Here is a 15,378-nt window from a genome sequence, read left to right on the forward strand (position 1 = left end):
CCCCCGCCCCAACCATGGGGAAAAGTCCGCAAAAATGCTACCAGGGTGTTACAGAGAAATAACATTTTGTCAAGGATGTATTGTTCTGGGTCACATTGTTTGGCCCTGCTATTAAGAACAAATAACCTCCCTTAGCCAGCTTTCTCAGAATGAGCTTTCTAACATTTCTTCATGAAGGGTAACAAGGTATTTTTGAGTTATGGTGTGGCATTTATCAACCAAAGATAAGGGGGTTTAAACTTGAAACGTGAATAAAATAGTTTCCTTTTTTCTCCCTGCTGTTTTAGGGCAGCTCACTTGAACCCTTTCCCAGTAGCCTAGTCATCCCCTCGCTGCATAAATATATGCCCTAATGTTGAGAATCCTCATCAGGGGCAGAAGCAAGTTTCACATGGGACCTTTTTCAAAGTTTTATTTTTTATGCATCAGTGATTTGAGCAGGCATTGAACTTCTTGGTCTAAGTTTAAATTTAAAAGGTTAACTTATAATGATGACTTTAGGTTGTCTTTCAGTTTTTGGTGGGGGAGGAGAGAAAGAATCTTTGTAATGGGATTGATGGTTTTAATATTCACATTTCCAGTGTGTCTTGACCCAGGTCTTTTGCTAAACAGGCTGCAAAGTAAAGAATCATTCATTTTCTGTCTTACAGGTGACAGAGTTAGTCCTTGATAATTGCCTGTGTGTCAATGGGGAAATTGAAGGCCTGAATGATACTTTTAAAAAACTAGAGTTTCTGAGTATGGCTAATGTGGAACTAAGTTCACTGGCCCGGTTGCCTAGCTTAAATAAACTTCGAAAGGTAAGTTGGTATTAAGTGTGAAATCATCATAATTTTGATGCCAAGGGCTAATATGTCTAGGTTTTGGCCAAATGAAACAACCATTCTGCCTTTTAATTAGAAGATTCTAAATTTCTAGAGATAAGAAAATGGGTTATGTAGGATTTTAGAATCAGCTCTAATACCGCTTTTAGAAATTTAAACTTAATAATGAAATTGCGTTTGACATGAATTTGGGTTTAATATCTATCAAATGTTTTTCTCTGAAACATAAAATCTATCTGTAACACATTTGGAGCCAAACTTAGAAGCTTGTTATGTAGGATTTCTAATATATTATTTGGTGATTATAGGTGGGAATTTGGAAGTTAATAATTTGTGACAGTCTCTTGAAGCCAGAGAGAATGACAGTTGTTTTTCTTCTTCAGATTAATATATTTTAAAAATCTGGGGGTGCCTGGTTAGCTCAGTCAGAAGAGCATGCGACTCTTGATCTCGGGGTTGTAGGTTTGAGCCCCGCATGGGGTGTAGAGGTTATTTAAATAAATAAAAAAACTTAAAAAAATCTGATCTGCCCTAAGCTTTCACCATTGTTTGTTTTTTCTCCATGTTGAATATATAGTTGGAACTTAGTGACAATATAATTTCTGGAGGTTTGGAAGTCCTGGCAGAGAAATGTCCAAATCTTACCTACCTCAATCTGAGTGGAAACAAAATCAAAGATCTCAGTACAGTAGAAGCTCTGGTGAGTGGAAGGTCTCTGGACTTGCTCTTTTTTGGTTGATTTTCTGAGATTTGCTTGTGTTTTATCTTACTGATTTATATTTCACTCTTTGAAACTTCTGAAATTTCTTATATGTTTTTATCTAGATGGTTATTGCTTTCCTTTCTCTTAGAGTAAAACATTCAGATAAATCTGTGAAAAATTTATTTTATCGTTAACTTCAGGAGTTGAATATCTGGTTTCAAACTTCCCAGTATTTTCTTAAATTCTATTCTTTTTCCTTCCTTCTTGATTTTTTTTTTTTTTTTAGTTATTTTATTATTTGCTCCTTTGTTTCCTGGTATGAGATGAAGTGAAACTCAGAAAATTGTTGCTCCAATTTTAAAAAAGCTTGGGAGGAGGTTGAAAGTATTGACAATAAGCTTGACAGGATTTAAGCTAACCACATTATTGTTGTTGCCTATTTATGCACATATCTTTTCAACAAAATATATTGAGTGGCTACTATAGTAAGGCACTAAGCCAGGTGCTGGAGATTCAGCGGTGAACAAAACAAAGTTCCTACTCTTGCGGAGTTTAAGTACAGGGCCTCATTAAGAGAATTGATGTGGGGGGCGCCTGGGTGGCTCAGTCGGTTGAGCGTCTGCCTTCAGCTCAGGTCTTGATCCTGAGGTCCTGGGATCAAGCCCCACATCACACTTCCTGCTCAGTGGGGATCCTGCTTCCCTTCTTCTCTTCCCCCCCACCCCCGTCATGCTCGCTCGCTTGCTCACTCTCTCAAATAAATAAATAAAATCTTTAAAAAAAGAAATAATTGATACAATAGCCCTTCATTATAAAATTTGAAAAATCCAAAAATCATCCTTTTGATTTCAAATATATGTTTTCTGGTTCATGAATTAAAAAAAAATAACATAGTATTTAAAATCTCGAAATGTAAGTTTTAACTTTTTACTTTTCCAGCAAAATCTTAAAAATTTGAAAAGTCTTGACTTGTTTAACTGTGAGATCACAAACCTGGAAGATTACAGAGAAAGTATTTTTGAACTGCTGCAGCAAATCACTTACTTAGATGGATTTGATCAGGAGGATAACGAAGCACCAGACTCAGAAGAGGAGGATGATGAGGGTAATCATTCTTAATGCTTATAAATATAGGCTCCAGCCTAGCCATGCAATTTAGATTGGGCCTGGATATTTGGGTGTTGAAAAATAAAGATAGTAAGACAAGAAAAATTATAAATCCACAGCCCTAATCCTGTATTTCTTCTTTTAGATTTCTGATAGGGGAATTTAATGATTATTTTACTATCAAGCTCTGTGAAATTTTATATCTGTATAAACTTGTTTAACCACCACCTAGTAAAAGTGGGAATTTTTAAAATAGTACCTTTTTTTAAAAAATAGTACCTTTTTTTAAAAAAAGGAATCATTCCTTGTAGTGTTATCCATAATAATAAAGAAATAGAAACAACCTGAATGGCCTGTCAGCTGATGGATAAATGAAATGTGATATATCCATACAATGAAATATTATTCAGTCATAAGAATGAATGAAGTACTGATACATGTTACGGCATTGAAAACATTCTATGTAGTGAAAGAAGCCAGACACAAAAGGCCACATTTTGTGTGACTCCATTTGTATGAAATGTCCAGAATAGGCAAATTCATAGAAACAGAAAGTAGAGTAGTGGTTGCCAGTGGGTGAGAGGAGAATGGGGAGTGACTGTTAATACTATGAGTTTTTTGGGGGTGGGGGGGGTGGGGTGGGGTGGTGATGGAAATGTGTTAGAATTAGGTGATGAATATATATTACTGGATAAATGGGTGACTAACAGATGATGGAATGGCTGTTATTAGTAATGGGACACTGTTTGTTACTCTTGGTTGAAAATTTTTTTACTGTAAAAAGAAATCTGATGGATAAACAATATTAGAAAATGATAGAATGATAGAGAAGCGGGTTTTGAAGTGTCCACAAGGTAAAACAAACTTTAGTGCATGTCATGTTTCGATGAAAATCTATACATTGGAAATATTTCAGTATTTAGAAACCGTATTTCGGGGTGCCTGGGTGGCTCAGTCGGTTAAGCCTCTGCCTTCAGCTCAGGTCATGATCCCGGTACTGGGATCGAGTCCCACATCGGGCTCCCTGCTGAGCAGGGAGTCTGCTTCTCCCTCTGCCCTTCCTCCTGCTTGTGCTCTCTCTTGGTTGCTCTCTCTCTCAAATAAATAAAATCTTAAAAAAAAAAAATAGAAACTGTATTTCTCAAGGCACCTGGGCAGCTCAGTTGGTTAAACGTCGGCCTTCAGCTCAGGTCATGATCCCAGGGTCCTGGGATCGAGCCCCACATCATCGGGCTCCCTGCTCAGTGGGGAGTCTGCTTCTCCCTCTTCCTCTGCCCCTACGCCCAGCTTGTTCTCTCTCTCTCTCAAATAAATAAATAAAATCTTTACTTTTTTTTTTAAAGATTTTATTTATTTATTTGACAGAGAGAGAGACAGCGAGAGAGGGAACACAGCAGGGGGAGTGGGAGAGGGAGAAGCAGGCTCCCCACTGAGCAGGGAGCCCGATGCAGGACTCAATCCTAGGACCCTGGGATCATGACCTGAGCCGAAGGCAGACACTTAATGACTGAGCCACCCAGGCCCCCATAAATAAGATCTTTAAAAAGAAATAGAAACCATATTTCTCAAATAGTAAATATGGATGTTGTAAAAGGGAAATCTTTTTTGAAGATTTATTTATTTATTTTAGAGAGAGAGCATGGGCACATCAGCAGGGAGAGGGGCAGAGGGAGAGTCAAGCAGACTTCCCACTGAATGTGGAGCCTGACTCACGACCCTGAGATCATGACCTCAGTTGAAATCAAGAGTCAGAAGCTTAACCGACTGAGCCACCCAGGCACCCCTTGAAAGGGAAATCTTAAAAAAAGAAAATCACCCTGAGATACTTTCCATCTACCCATTGACTTAAGAGTTTGAGGTGATTGGGACAAGGGCAGATAGGATCAACATACTAGCAAGAAACATTTGCTCAGCCATTTGCTCGTCTTTTAAAATATTTTTAAAGATGGAGATGAAGATGATGAAGAGGAAGAGGAAGATGAAGCTGGTCCACCTGAAGAATATGAAGAAGAGGAGGAGGAAGAAGAGGAGGATGAAGATGAGGATGAAGATGAAGCAGGCTCAGAACTGGGAGAGGGAGAAGAGGAAGTGGGCCTCTCATACTTAATGAAAGAAGAAATCCAGGTGAATAGGCACTTTTTATGTGCGCTGAAAATTAATTATTTAGGCATAGGGCCAAGTACTATAAATAGTGAGTTGTGTAGAAATCTGAAAGTTGTTCCTAACTTGTGGGTCTGAGTGTATCTGTCTGCCTGTCATTTTCCCCACTGTCCCCCAGCTCATACTGTATCCAGATAATCATAAACACCTACTGATTTTACCGCCCAGATATCTTTCAAACCCATTCTGCCTGGAGCTGCATGCCGCGGTATGGTAGAAACATTTTACAAAAGTTTCTGAGCCTCAGCTTCTGCATTTATAAAACTGAGATTGTATCAACCTCTTAGGCCTCTTTTACGATTTAACAAGATAATATGTGTAAAGTATCCAGTCCCTGGCACGTTGTAGGCACTCAGGACAACTTTCCTTTCCCCGATTATTTCTTGCTTACGGTTTTGGAGTAGCTTTCCAAATGGTCTCTCTGAAGACAGTGTCACCACTTAGGTGTCTCCTTCACAGTGCGTGTTTGCATGGCCTGCGTGCAAATGTGATCGTATCACTAGCCTGCTTGAAACACTTCAGTGTTTCCCTGTTGCCACCCAGGCACACAAGGCCCATCATTATCTAGCCCCTGCTTCCTTCTCTAGTGTCTTCTCCCTCAGTACCAAATTAAATTGTCACACCAAGCTATTTCTTGCCTTTCTGTCTGTAGATACATTGTTTACTCTTATCTGAAATGACTTTACCCATGCTCTCTGATGAACTTTATTTTCTTTTTTACTGAGGTAAACGTAAGTATCGTTGAAGCCTGGAAAGTACACTGATTTTATGTACATGTTCATGACATTTTACTGTTGTATATACTTGTGTGACTGACACCCAGATCATGCTTTGTGAACTCTTTAAAAACTCAGTTCTGGCGTTGTCTCATTATTGAAGCTTTCTGTAACTTTTTATAGGTAATCACTCCTTCCTCCGTTATCTTTGATTCTCAGTCTTCTGTTGCCTGTAGACACTTTTGTAAAAACTTGTTTATTTGGCCACTTTCCACTAGATGGCGAGCTGCTTAAGGGGAGGGTCATCCGTCTTTGTATCTCAGCATCTAATACATTGACAGGGACATAGTAAGCTCACAGGAAGTTTCAGTTTACTTGAACAAATGATCTTTCGCCCCTGGGAATTACTATTTTCTTGTAATGTTTTTAAATTACTGAGTTTTGTTTTCATAGTTCAAGTTTTTTTTTAAAGACTGTATTTATTTATTAGAGAGAGAGAGAAAGAGAGAGAGTGCACATGAGTGGGGGGGGAAGATCAGAGGGAGAAGCAGACTCCCTGCTGAGCAGGGAGCCTGATGGCCGGACTCGATCCCGGGACTCTAGGATCATGACCTGAGCCGAAGGCAGTCGCTTAACCAACTGAGCCACTCAGGTGCCCCATAATTCAAGTTTTTATTATTAAAAATAATACCTCTTATTTAGACTAGAAATTGTTAGTGTATTCTTATTTGTTCTTCTTATGACTTTTACATTGGTTAGATAGATAATATCACTGATCATTGATAATTTTTTTCTGATACCATTTTAATTATGAAACTAATGTGGAAAAAATAGAACTTAAACTTGTTTGGGGCCTTAGTGAGTTGGCAGCTGTCCAATAATGAAGAACAGCACTTTAAGCATTCATAGAGAGGGGCGCCTGGGTGGCTCAGTCATTAAGCGTCTGCCTTCGGCTCAGGTCATGATCCCAGCGTCCTGGGATTGAGCCCCACATTGGGCTCCCTGCTCCGCAGGAAGCCTGCTTCTCCCTCTCCCACTCCCCCTGCTTGTGTTCCCTCTCTCGCTGTGTCTCTCTCTCTGTCAAATAAATAAATAAAATCTTTAAAAAAAAAAAAAAAGCATTCATAGAGAAAATCAGCCTGTTCAGTTTACATCAGCATACAGCTTGAATTAAGCTTTATTTATTTATTTTTAGAAGTTTATTTATTTATTTGTCAGAGAGATAGAGCGAGAGCGAGAGAGCACAAGCAGGGGGAGCGGCAGGCAGGAGGAGGGGGGGCCGGGCTCGATCCCAGGACCCTGGGGTCATGACCTGAACCGAAGGCAGATGCTTAACGACTGAGCCACCCAGGCATCCCTCCCCTAAGTTTTAAGTTATTTAGTAAAATAATGGACTCATGTTATTTTGCATTTGGCTTTTTTCTTTGCCAGTAATTCTCCATTAAGTCTAAATAGTATTAAGTAGTTTAAAAATGACTTTCAACCAACTGTAGATGTTTGTGTTTATCATTCCATTGAATATTGGGGAATATTAACTAAAAGTGACCTAGTCAGGGCGCCTGGGTGGCTCAGTCTTTAAGGTCTGCCTTCGGCTCCGGTCATGATCCCAGGGTCCTGGGATGGAGCCCCGCATTGGGCTCCCTGCTCGGCGGGGAGTCTGCTTCTTCCTCTGCCTCTCCCCCTGCTTGTGTTCCCTCTCTCTCCCTCCCTCTCTCTCTCCCTCTCTGTGTCGCAAAAGTGAATAAATAAAATATTAAAGAAAAAAGATTCTCTTAAAAAAAAATAAATAAAAGTGACAAGTATAGAGCAAAAATCTCTGAGATGATACCCACAACATCAAGTCAGTGTAGTACCCGGCTAGCATGGACCAGAAGTTTTCAAACATGATGAAGTGGTTTGGATATTTACAATGTTTTAAATATTTTTAAATAGTTATGTTTTAAACTTACTTTTAGAAGGTGAGAGTCTGTAGAAGCTTCTGAGACTATTGAGATTTAAAAAGAAAGTAGAAGGAGATAGGAATGGGATTTGAGTAGCTGTTTTTGGTTTGAGTATTATTTTTATTTCAGTTACTCTTCAGGGGTAAGAAATTAATATGTATTATGTGTGTACTATATTTCTTTAAAAATGGGAATGGGGAGGGGCGCCTGGGTGGCTCAGTCGCTTAAGCAACTGCCTTCAGCTCAGGTCATGATCCCAGGGTCCTGGGATCAAGCCCCGCATCGGGCTCCCCGCTCGGCGGGAAGCCTGCTTCTCCCTCTCCCATTCCCCCTGCTTGTGTTCCTGCTCTGTCTCTCTGTCAAATAAATAAATAAAAATCTTTAAAAAAAAATTTAAAAAAATGGGAATGGGGGCTTTAGAAGAATTGGGAATTGTGATCCCTCTGTACTATAGAGTACAATGAGGAAACATGTTCTTTCCCATTAGTTAGGAAAAGACCATAGTTTCTACTGAACAAGCCTTTGGTGAAAGCCGAGTTTTTATTGAGGGATGTTACCTCATAGATGATATTAAAAACGAAAGGCTTAGATGATAGCTGTACTTGCGGTGAGCAAAGCTTAAGGTGCAAACTTGTTGAATCACCATGTTGTATGCCTGAAGCTAAGGTAATGTTGTGTGTCAGCTATACTTCCATTTTAAAAAAGGCTTACAACCATCAGTCAATTAATCTAACCATATTTGTTAAAACAAAATCCAGAGAAGCAATTAGCTTTTGAGACTTGGGCGTTTTTAAATTATCAAAGAATAAATGTGATTAATATCTCAAGTGTTTTTTTAAAAAATCGCAAATATTTAAACATCCTCATTTATCATTCTCCACAGATCTGAGATGTTTAAAATGTGTCCCTTGTCTTTATTTCTCTCTCTCTTTTTTCTTTCTTTCTTTTCCCCTCCCCTTCCTTCCTCTTCCCTGTCCCCTCTCCCTTCTACCTTCTCTTCCTTTCTTTTCTTCTTTAGTTTAAAGCTTTAGGTTCTCCTGATTTTTATTGTGATTCCTTTTTATACTATTGGCTACCCCATTTATTCCTTCTCCTCCTTATATCTTGATGGTGTTCTGGTATAGAATGCTTTTCAGTGTTTGAATTCATTGTATAAGATTGATTTTTGATATAAATGTCGTGCATTCGGGTTTCTCAGGGGATTCTAGCTATGTGCTGGGAAATTAGGTTCTGTTGAGTATTTCTAGACACAAATGGGGCTGTGGATACTGTGAAAAGGATGGGTTGTCCAAGTTTTTCCCTAACTACTCAGCAGTTCTTGACATTTGCCAATTAAAAGTATTTTGAAGGAGCAGTAAACTTTTATGGGGCTGGAGGGGAGATCCTAGATTGGTTCCATTTTTTTCACACATATGGTAGAACTCAACTATTTGGAACATGGCGGTGAGTGTAAAAGGGCTCTGATTAGCCAAAATACAGCAACAGAAGACATTTTCTTTTCTTTCTTTTTTTTTAAATTTTTTTATTTTTAAAGATTTTATTTATTTATTTGACAGAGAGAGACACAGCGAGAGAGGGCACACAAGCAGGGGGAGTGGGAGAGGGAGAAGCAGGCTTCGCGCAGAGCAGGGAGCCCGATGCGGGGCTCGATCCCAGGTCCCTGGGATTGTGACCCGAGCCAAAGGCAGACGCCCAATGACTGAGCCACCCAGGCGCCCCCCCTTTCTTTTTTTTAAAGATTTTATTTATTGGGGCACCTGGGTGGCTCAGTTGTTAGGCATCTATCTGCCTTCGGCTCAGAGGCCTAACGACTGATCTACCCAGGCGCCCCTAAAAGACATTTTCTTTGTAGGAGAGTGTTCAAGCTGTTATTCTAAACCTATTTTCTCTTTTATATTCAATTCTCTAATAAGCTTGTCAACCTATTTTCTGAATTCATAGCAGATTAAAATTGAAGTAGTAAAATTGAAAGAAGGCATGAAAACTAGGAAAAGATACAATTCAAAGTAGAGGCCAGGGTCATTTTTAATAGGAGAAAACCATCCTACATATTTTGATAGGCTCTGAGGGAATCGGCAAATATTAATTAGTGTTATGTTCATGATCAAATTATTATGACTGATTATTCAAGAGAAAGGTTTGTTAGGTTTAATATAAAACGGTAGACAGCTCCTTCCACAAAAGTTGTAGATTTAAGTTTTGTGATTTTTTTTGACATTGCTGTTTTGATGTGTAGATTTTTAGATGTAGAAGGAACTTAGAGATCTTTCTAGATGAATACTTTCTTTTATTGAGTGGAAAACTGAGGTCCAGGGAAATTAAGTGACTTATTTAATGCATGTAACTATGTTGGGGCTAGGATTTAGGTAATTCCTATCTCACTCTATAAAATAGAAAACCTTTCTTTGAAATTGTCGAGTTACTGTGTCCATTATAGTAGCCACTGGGCACATTTGGTTATTTAAGTTAAAATTAAATAAAATGAAAAATTCAGTTCCTCATTTGTACTGGTCACATTTTACTTTATTTTATTATTTAAAGATTTTTTTATTTTTAAGTAATCTTTACACCCACTGCGGAGCTCGAACTCACAGCCTTGAGATCAAGAGTTGCATGCTCTACCGACTCAGCCAGCCAGGCGCCCTTGTACTGGTCACATTTTAAATGCTCAGTAGCCACATGTGGACAGCACAGATACAGAACATTTCCGTTGTTGCAGAAAGTTCTTTTAAACAGCGTTGGTCTAAAACATAAGTTACTTTCATAAACTAGATTTGGTTGGGTTCTTAAAAAAGACCTATGTAAGTTAGGCAGAGGTTGTCAGAACACAGAATAACCATAGTTTTTTTGCTCTTGTTAGAATGTATTACTACCAAACAGTGAAAAGTGTGTCATGGATTTTTATTCTCAAACTGAATATTTGGTTTTCAAGGATGAAGAAGATGATGATGATTATGTGGAAGAAGGGGAAGAAGAGGAAGAAGAGGGTGAGTTACATTAGCCATAAAAAAATCCTAACATTAAAGTTATAGCTATTATTCACATACTTTAAAGAATGTGTTTATAATTCAAATTATTACTGGTCTCTGATTTGATTTTGGTAACATCGGGTGCCTTGAGAGGTGTAAAACGTTTTTTTTTTTTTTTTTTGAGAGAGAGGAGAGAGAGAGCACGCAAGTGGTAGGGGGGTTTGGCAGAAGGAGAGGGAGAGAGAGAATCTTTTTTTTTTTTTAAAGATTTTATTTATTCATTTGAGACACAGAGATATATATATATAGAGAGAGAGCATGAGCAGTGGGAGAAGCAGAGGGAGAGGGAGAAGCGGACTCCCCGCTGAGCCAGGAGCCTGATGTGGGGCTCGATCCCAGGACTCTGGGATCATGACCTGAGCCTAAGGCAAATGCTTAACCATCTGAGCCACCTAGGCGCCCCGGGAGAGAGAGAATCTTAAGCAGGCTCCAAGCTTAGGGCAGAGCCCGATGTGGGACTCGATGTGGGACCCTGAGATTATGACCTGAGCCGAAGGCAGACGTCTGGCTGAGCTAAGTCATCCCATACAACCTTTTTAAAAGAGTAATTTTCTGGGGCGCCCGGTGGCTCCGTCGGTTAAGCGTCTGCCTTCGGCTCGGGTCATGATCCCGGTATCCTGGGATCGAGCCCTACATCGGGCTCCCTGCTCAGCGGGAAGCCTGCTTCTCCCTCTCCCTCTGCCTGCTTGTGCTCGCTCGCTCGCTCTCTCTGTCAAATAAAATCTTAAAAAATATATATATTAAAAAAGATTATTTATTTATTTGACACAGAGAGAGAGAGAGGACAAGTAGGCAGAGCAGCGGGCAGAGGGAAAGGGAGAAGCAGGCTTCCCGCCGAGCAGGGAGCTGGATGCGGGGCCGATCCCAGGACCCCGGGATCATGACCTGAGCGGAAGGCAGACGCTTAACCGACTGAGCCACGCAGGCACCCATAAATAAATAATCTCAAAAAAAAAAAATAATAATTTTTTCAGGGCATTCAATAATTTCATTAAAAAAAATACCAGCCTGTAAAATTTATTTTCAAAACCGGTATGAAGAGATGAGATAACCTTGAGCTTAATTTATTATTTTCTTAGGTCTTTCATTTTGAAGAGGGTGAATGAAGCCTTATCTCTAAGAGAAGAGCAGTTGAACTCCCAGATAATGTTCTTTTCAGATTTGTTCTCTAGTACTCTTTACCTAGGCCTTTCAAAATAAATTTAAAAATTTACTAATGATTCTTTTAATGACAAACCCCTAGTTCTTGATCTGTACTTCATGATTTGGCCACAAGGGTGCACAGCAAGCTGTCATTATTTATGGATTTCGAAGTCTGTTTTAAGTGTTCGGTACACCGAGAGGAAACTTAACGTATAATTTTTTTATGCCATTAAGTTTTCAATAAGATAGATTCAAAACTGTAATTTAACAAATATTCATTTGTTAAAATTTAGTATTTTACAATTTTTCTTTCACTCTTCTTTCAGAAGAAGAAGGTCTTCGAGGGGAAAAAAGGAAACGAGATGCTGAAGATGATGGAGATGAAGAAGATGACTAGATCATTCTAAGACCAGATTCCCTAATGTTCCTGGGTGTGCAATAGAGTGATCACATCTTCTTTGTTTCTTCATGTACCATAGTGATCCCTACAGAAGATAACCTGTAACTTTTTATAGGAAAAGTGTGGTTTTACTATTTTTGCCTTATCATTCCAAATAAGATTTACTAGTCTGTTAATGATCATATTGTATGTAGAGAAAAAATTTTCCTTGACCCCATTGTGAAATTCCCTAGCAATTTATTTAGAATCTTCATTTTTCTCATTCAAGCTCACTGTATTAGTTATTTTTAGCCCATAATTAAAACATGATCACTTTTACACAGGTGTAGTTTGGTGCATTTCATTCATAAGGTTATAAAGTTATTTATAAGTTAACTGAAATCACAGTCGGTTGGAATATGAAATGAAAATAGTCTCTTGACTAATAAGTTGGTTATATTTTTAGAGGTGACCCAGAGATCTTTAGTTTGAAGGCAATGACCTTTTTTGTTTTTGTTTTTGTTTGGCTAAGGGTATTTGGGTGCTTTTTTGTCACATAAGTAACTTAGAAAGTAGGAGCAGAATAGCAAAGGTTCTATTCAACAATATAGTTCATGGCTTTTGTGGAGGCTTCTGAAACCTTTTAAGCCAGGTGACTAGTAAGATTTTGTTTTTGAAGGAAAAAATGCTTGTACTAAAGTTCAGAGACATGCAGGTGAGCTCTTTGTTTTTCTAGCTGAAAATCACGACATGCCAGTGGTTGTTAATTTTGTTTTGTTTTTAACTGCACATTCTTTATTTTCCTCCCAGCAATTCTGTTATGATCACTTTCATTTTTTGTTTCACTCCCCTCCTTCTATCTCCAAAAAAAGTTGGGAAACTTATGGCTACCCAGGAAAACCTTTATTTAGTCTTTTATACCTCAACCACCTTTTCAGACTATCTCAGTTTTAAACAAGCTAAGTGAAAGAAATTGAGTATTTTCTGAAATATGAATATTATTATCAATACAGTTTTATGCAACAGATTCTGCTTTCTGTAAATCTCTCTTGGTTGACAAGATGTACAGGCTGTATTAATAGGGTGAAGAAAGAAAAGCAAAGGAAGCTTTCAGAAGCAGCATTGATGTTCCACGAAAGTCAGAACAATTGCCTCTTGATAATTAATCAAGTCAAATTTTTTGGGAAGTTAGCTTCCGAAATGATTTAGATACCACACTGCAAAGTATTTCTAATTTTTCTGAGTAGAACCTTTAATTATTCTTCCTATAGTTTTAAGGTATTACCAGATACAGCATTTAATTGGAATATACTGGGCAGTTGGAAAAATATTTGAAACTAAATATTAAAATTAAGATTTGTTTTCAAGTGGAAATCCATTAAAAATAGAAAAATATTTGGGACGGGTGTGTTTCTTTATATGGCTACTAAATATAATAATATGAGTAGACAAGTACATCTCCCTTTTTGTTGTGGAGGCTCCATGTTCAAGGCAATTGCTTTTTAAATCTTAGCTAAATTTTTTTCTGCTTTGTTTTGAATATCTGTAAGTTTTTTTAAAGTTAGCATCAGCAAATTAATTGAAGTTATACTTCTATACTGGGACACATTTAAATTACTGAGTAAAGAACTTCTTTTTTAGTTTCAGATGTATGACTTGGGGTTTTAAAGTAAAAATTACAAAGTTATTTGTGGGTAAACTAAAAAAGTTGCACAAGTGACTGAACTAAAACTCTTGGAATAAGTTCAGTGGGGGGATTGGAATCTCCAAAAGACTAACATTTTATTCCTTTTTTAACAGTTGAAATACCCTGTTTTAGTCCCTAAGAATTCTCATTGCATAGTATATGCCAGACTATAAAATACTTATTTTTAAAATGAAATCTATATATTGACTTTCTTATCAATCATCTTATTGTGCAATCAAAATTAGAGTTCTTTGGTTTGAAAACAACATTTAGAGCCTCCAAATAACTTTTTAAGACTTATTTAGCTTTGTGGGTGGTATTTTCATGCAAATAAGTAAGGGTGGGTTTTATATTTTGTAGAAGTTTTTGGTCCTATTTTAATGCTCTTTGTATGGCAGTATGTATATAGTGTGTTAAATTTCCTCAAAACTCTCCTTTAAAAACTTTGAAGTTAATACTTTTGTGCAACTGTGTTTTGAATAAAGCCATGACAGTGTTAAAAAAAAAACGCAGCACTCCTGATTATTCTTTTATTGTTTTTGACTTCCCTGTTTTTTTTTTTTTCTGTGACTGCTGTAACTTAAAGTTTTTGAAATTGAATTGCTTCAAATAAATGGAAGATTTGTTGTTAATTATTAGTTTCAGTGTATGACATTCACTTTTTGAACACCACCACCGGGGGCTTTGAAGGTCTTTTTAAAAACAGAAACAGCTTGGAAGTTCTCACACACTTGGATGTCATATGAGGCATTACAATGTAGTAATTTAACTCATCATCTGCCTTACTTTCTTTTGTCCAAGAAGCAGAAAAAATTCTGGATTCCCTTAATTTTCCTTTTGGAGTTGCAAACTGAGCCAGTACTTTTTATTCTTAATATTTTTAAATTTAAATTCAGTTAATAAACATATAATGTATTATTAGTTTCAGAAGTAGAGTTCAGTGATTCTTCAGTCGTATATAATACCCAGTGCTCATTACATCCCATGCCCTTAATGTCCATCACCCAGTTACCGCATCCCCCCAGGCACCTCCCCTCAAGGAACCCTCATTTGTTTCCTATGATTAAGAGTCTCTTATGGTTTGTCTCCCTCTCTGGTTTCATCTTATTTTTTCCTCTCTTCCCCTATGATCCTCTGTTTTGTTTCTTAAATTTCACATATGAGTGAAATCATATGATAATTATCTTTCTCTGATTGACTTATTTCCTTAGTGTAATACACTCTAGTTCCATCCACAGTTGCAAATGAGCCAGTACTTTTTGTATTTTGGTCTGAAGTAATAACTTTGTTACCTACAGTTGAAGTAACTTATCTATAGTTAACTAAAGTGATTATAAATCTGTTGTACACCAATAGTTTGTTTTTTTTTTTAAGATTTTATTTATTTATTTGACAGCACAAGCAGGGGGAATGAGAGAGGGAGAAGCAGGTCCCCACTGAGCAGGGAGCCCCACTTGGGGCTTCATCCCAGAACTCTGTGATTATGAGCCAAAGGCAGATGCTTAACTGACGGAGCCACCTAGGCGCCCCTGTACACCAATAGTTTTAAAGAATGAATCCAAAGTCTTCATTTACACTGTGTAGTGTTTATCTTCAGAATCCTTAGATAATATAATACAAACAATTCTTGCGTGTTCACCTTGACTGAAACCTGACCCAATGTTTTTTTTGCTGTCTTTTGTTTTTCCAG

At 37.8% G+C, this 15,378-nt stretch overlaps 1 protein-coding gene across 4 annotated transcripts in view; it reads left to right on the forward strand.

Annotated features, from left to right (window-relative positions):
- ANP32E (acidic nuclear phosphoprotein 32 family member E) overlaps window positions 1–14,196 on the forward strand; it is a 16,968-nt gene extending 2,772 nt beyond the window's left edge. For 3 of the 4 annotated variants that reach the window (XM_032397091.1, XM_032397092.1, XM_032397093.1), the window contains exons 2-7: window positions 651–800; window positions 1,402–1,524; window positions 2,467–2,632; window positions 4,580–4,758; window positions 10,383–10,437; window positions 11,949–14,196. In XM_032397091.1, coding sequence (XP_032252982.1) covers window positions 651–800; window positions 1,402–1,524; window positions 2,467–2,632; window positions 4,580–4,758; window positions 10,383–10,437; window positions 11,949–12,019 — 744 coding nt within the window. In that variant the 3' untranslated portion in view covers window positions 12,020–14,196. Of the gene's footprint in view, window positions 1–650; window positions 801–1,401; window positions 1,525–2,466; window positions 2,633–4,579; window positions 4,759–10,382; window positions 10,438–11,948 lie in introns of those variants that run through there. The other variant, XM_032397094.1, reaches the window with a different exon arrangement.
- The last annotated feature ends 1,182 nt before the right edge of the window (window positions 14,197–15,378 follow it).

The sequence above is a fragment of the Phoca vitulina genome, unplaced genomic scaffold (assembly GCF_004348235.1).
Source record: "Phoca vitulina isolate PV1807 unplaced genomic scaffold, GSC_HSeal_1.0 scaffold96, whole genome shotgun sequence".
Taxonomy (NCBI): domain Eukaryota; kingdom Metazoa; phylum Chordata; class Mammalia; order Carnivora; family Phocidae; genus Phoca; species Phoca vitulina.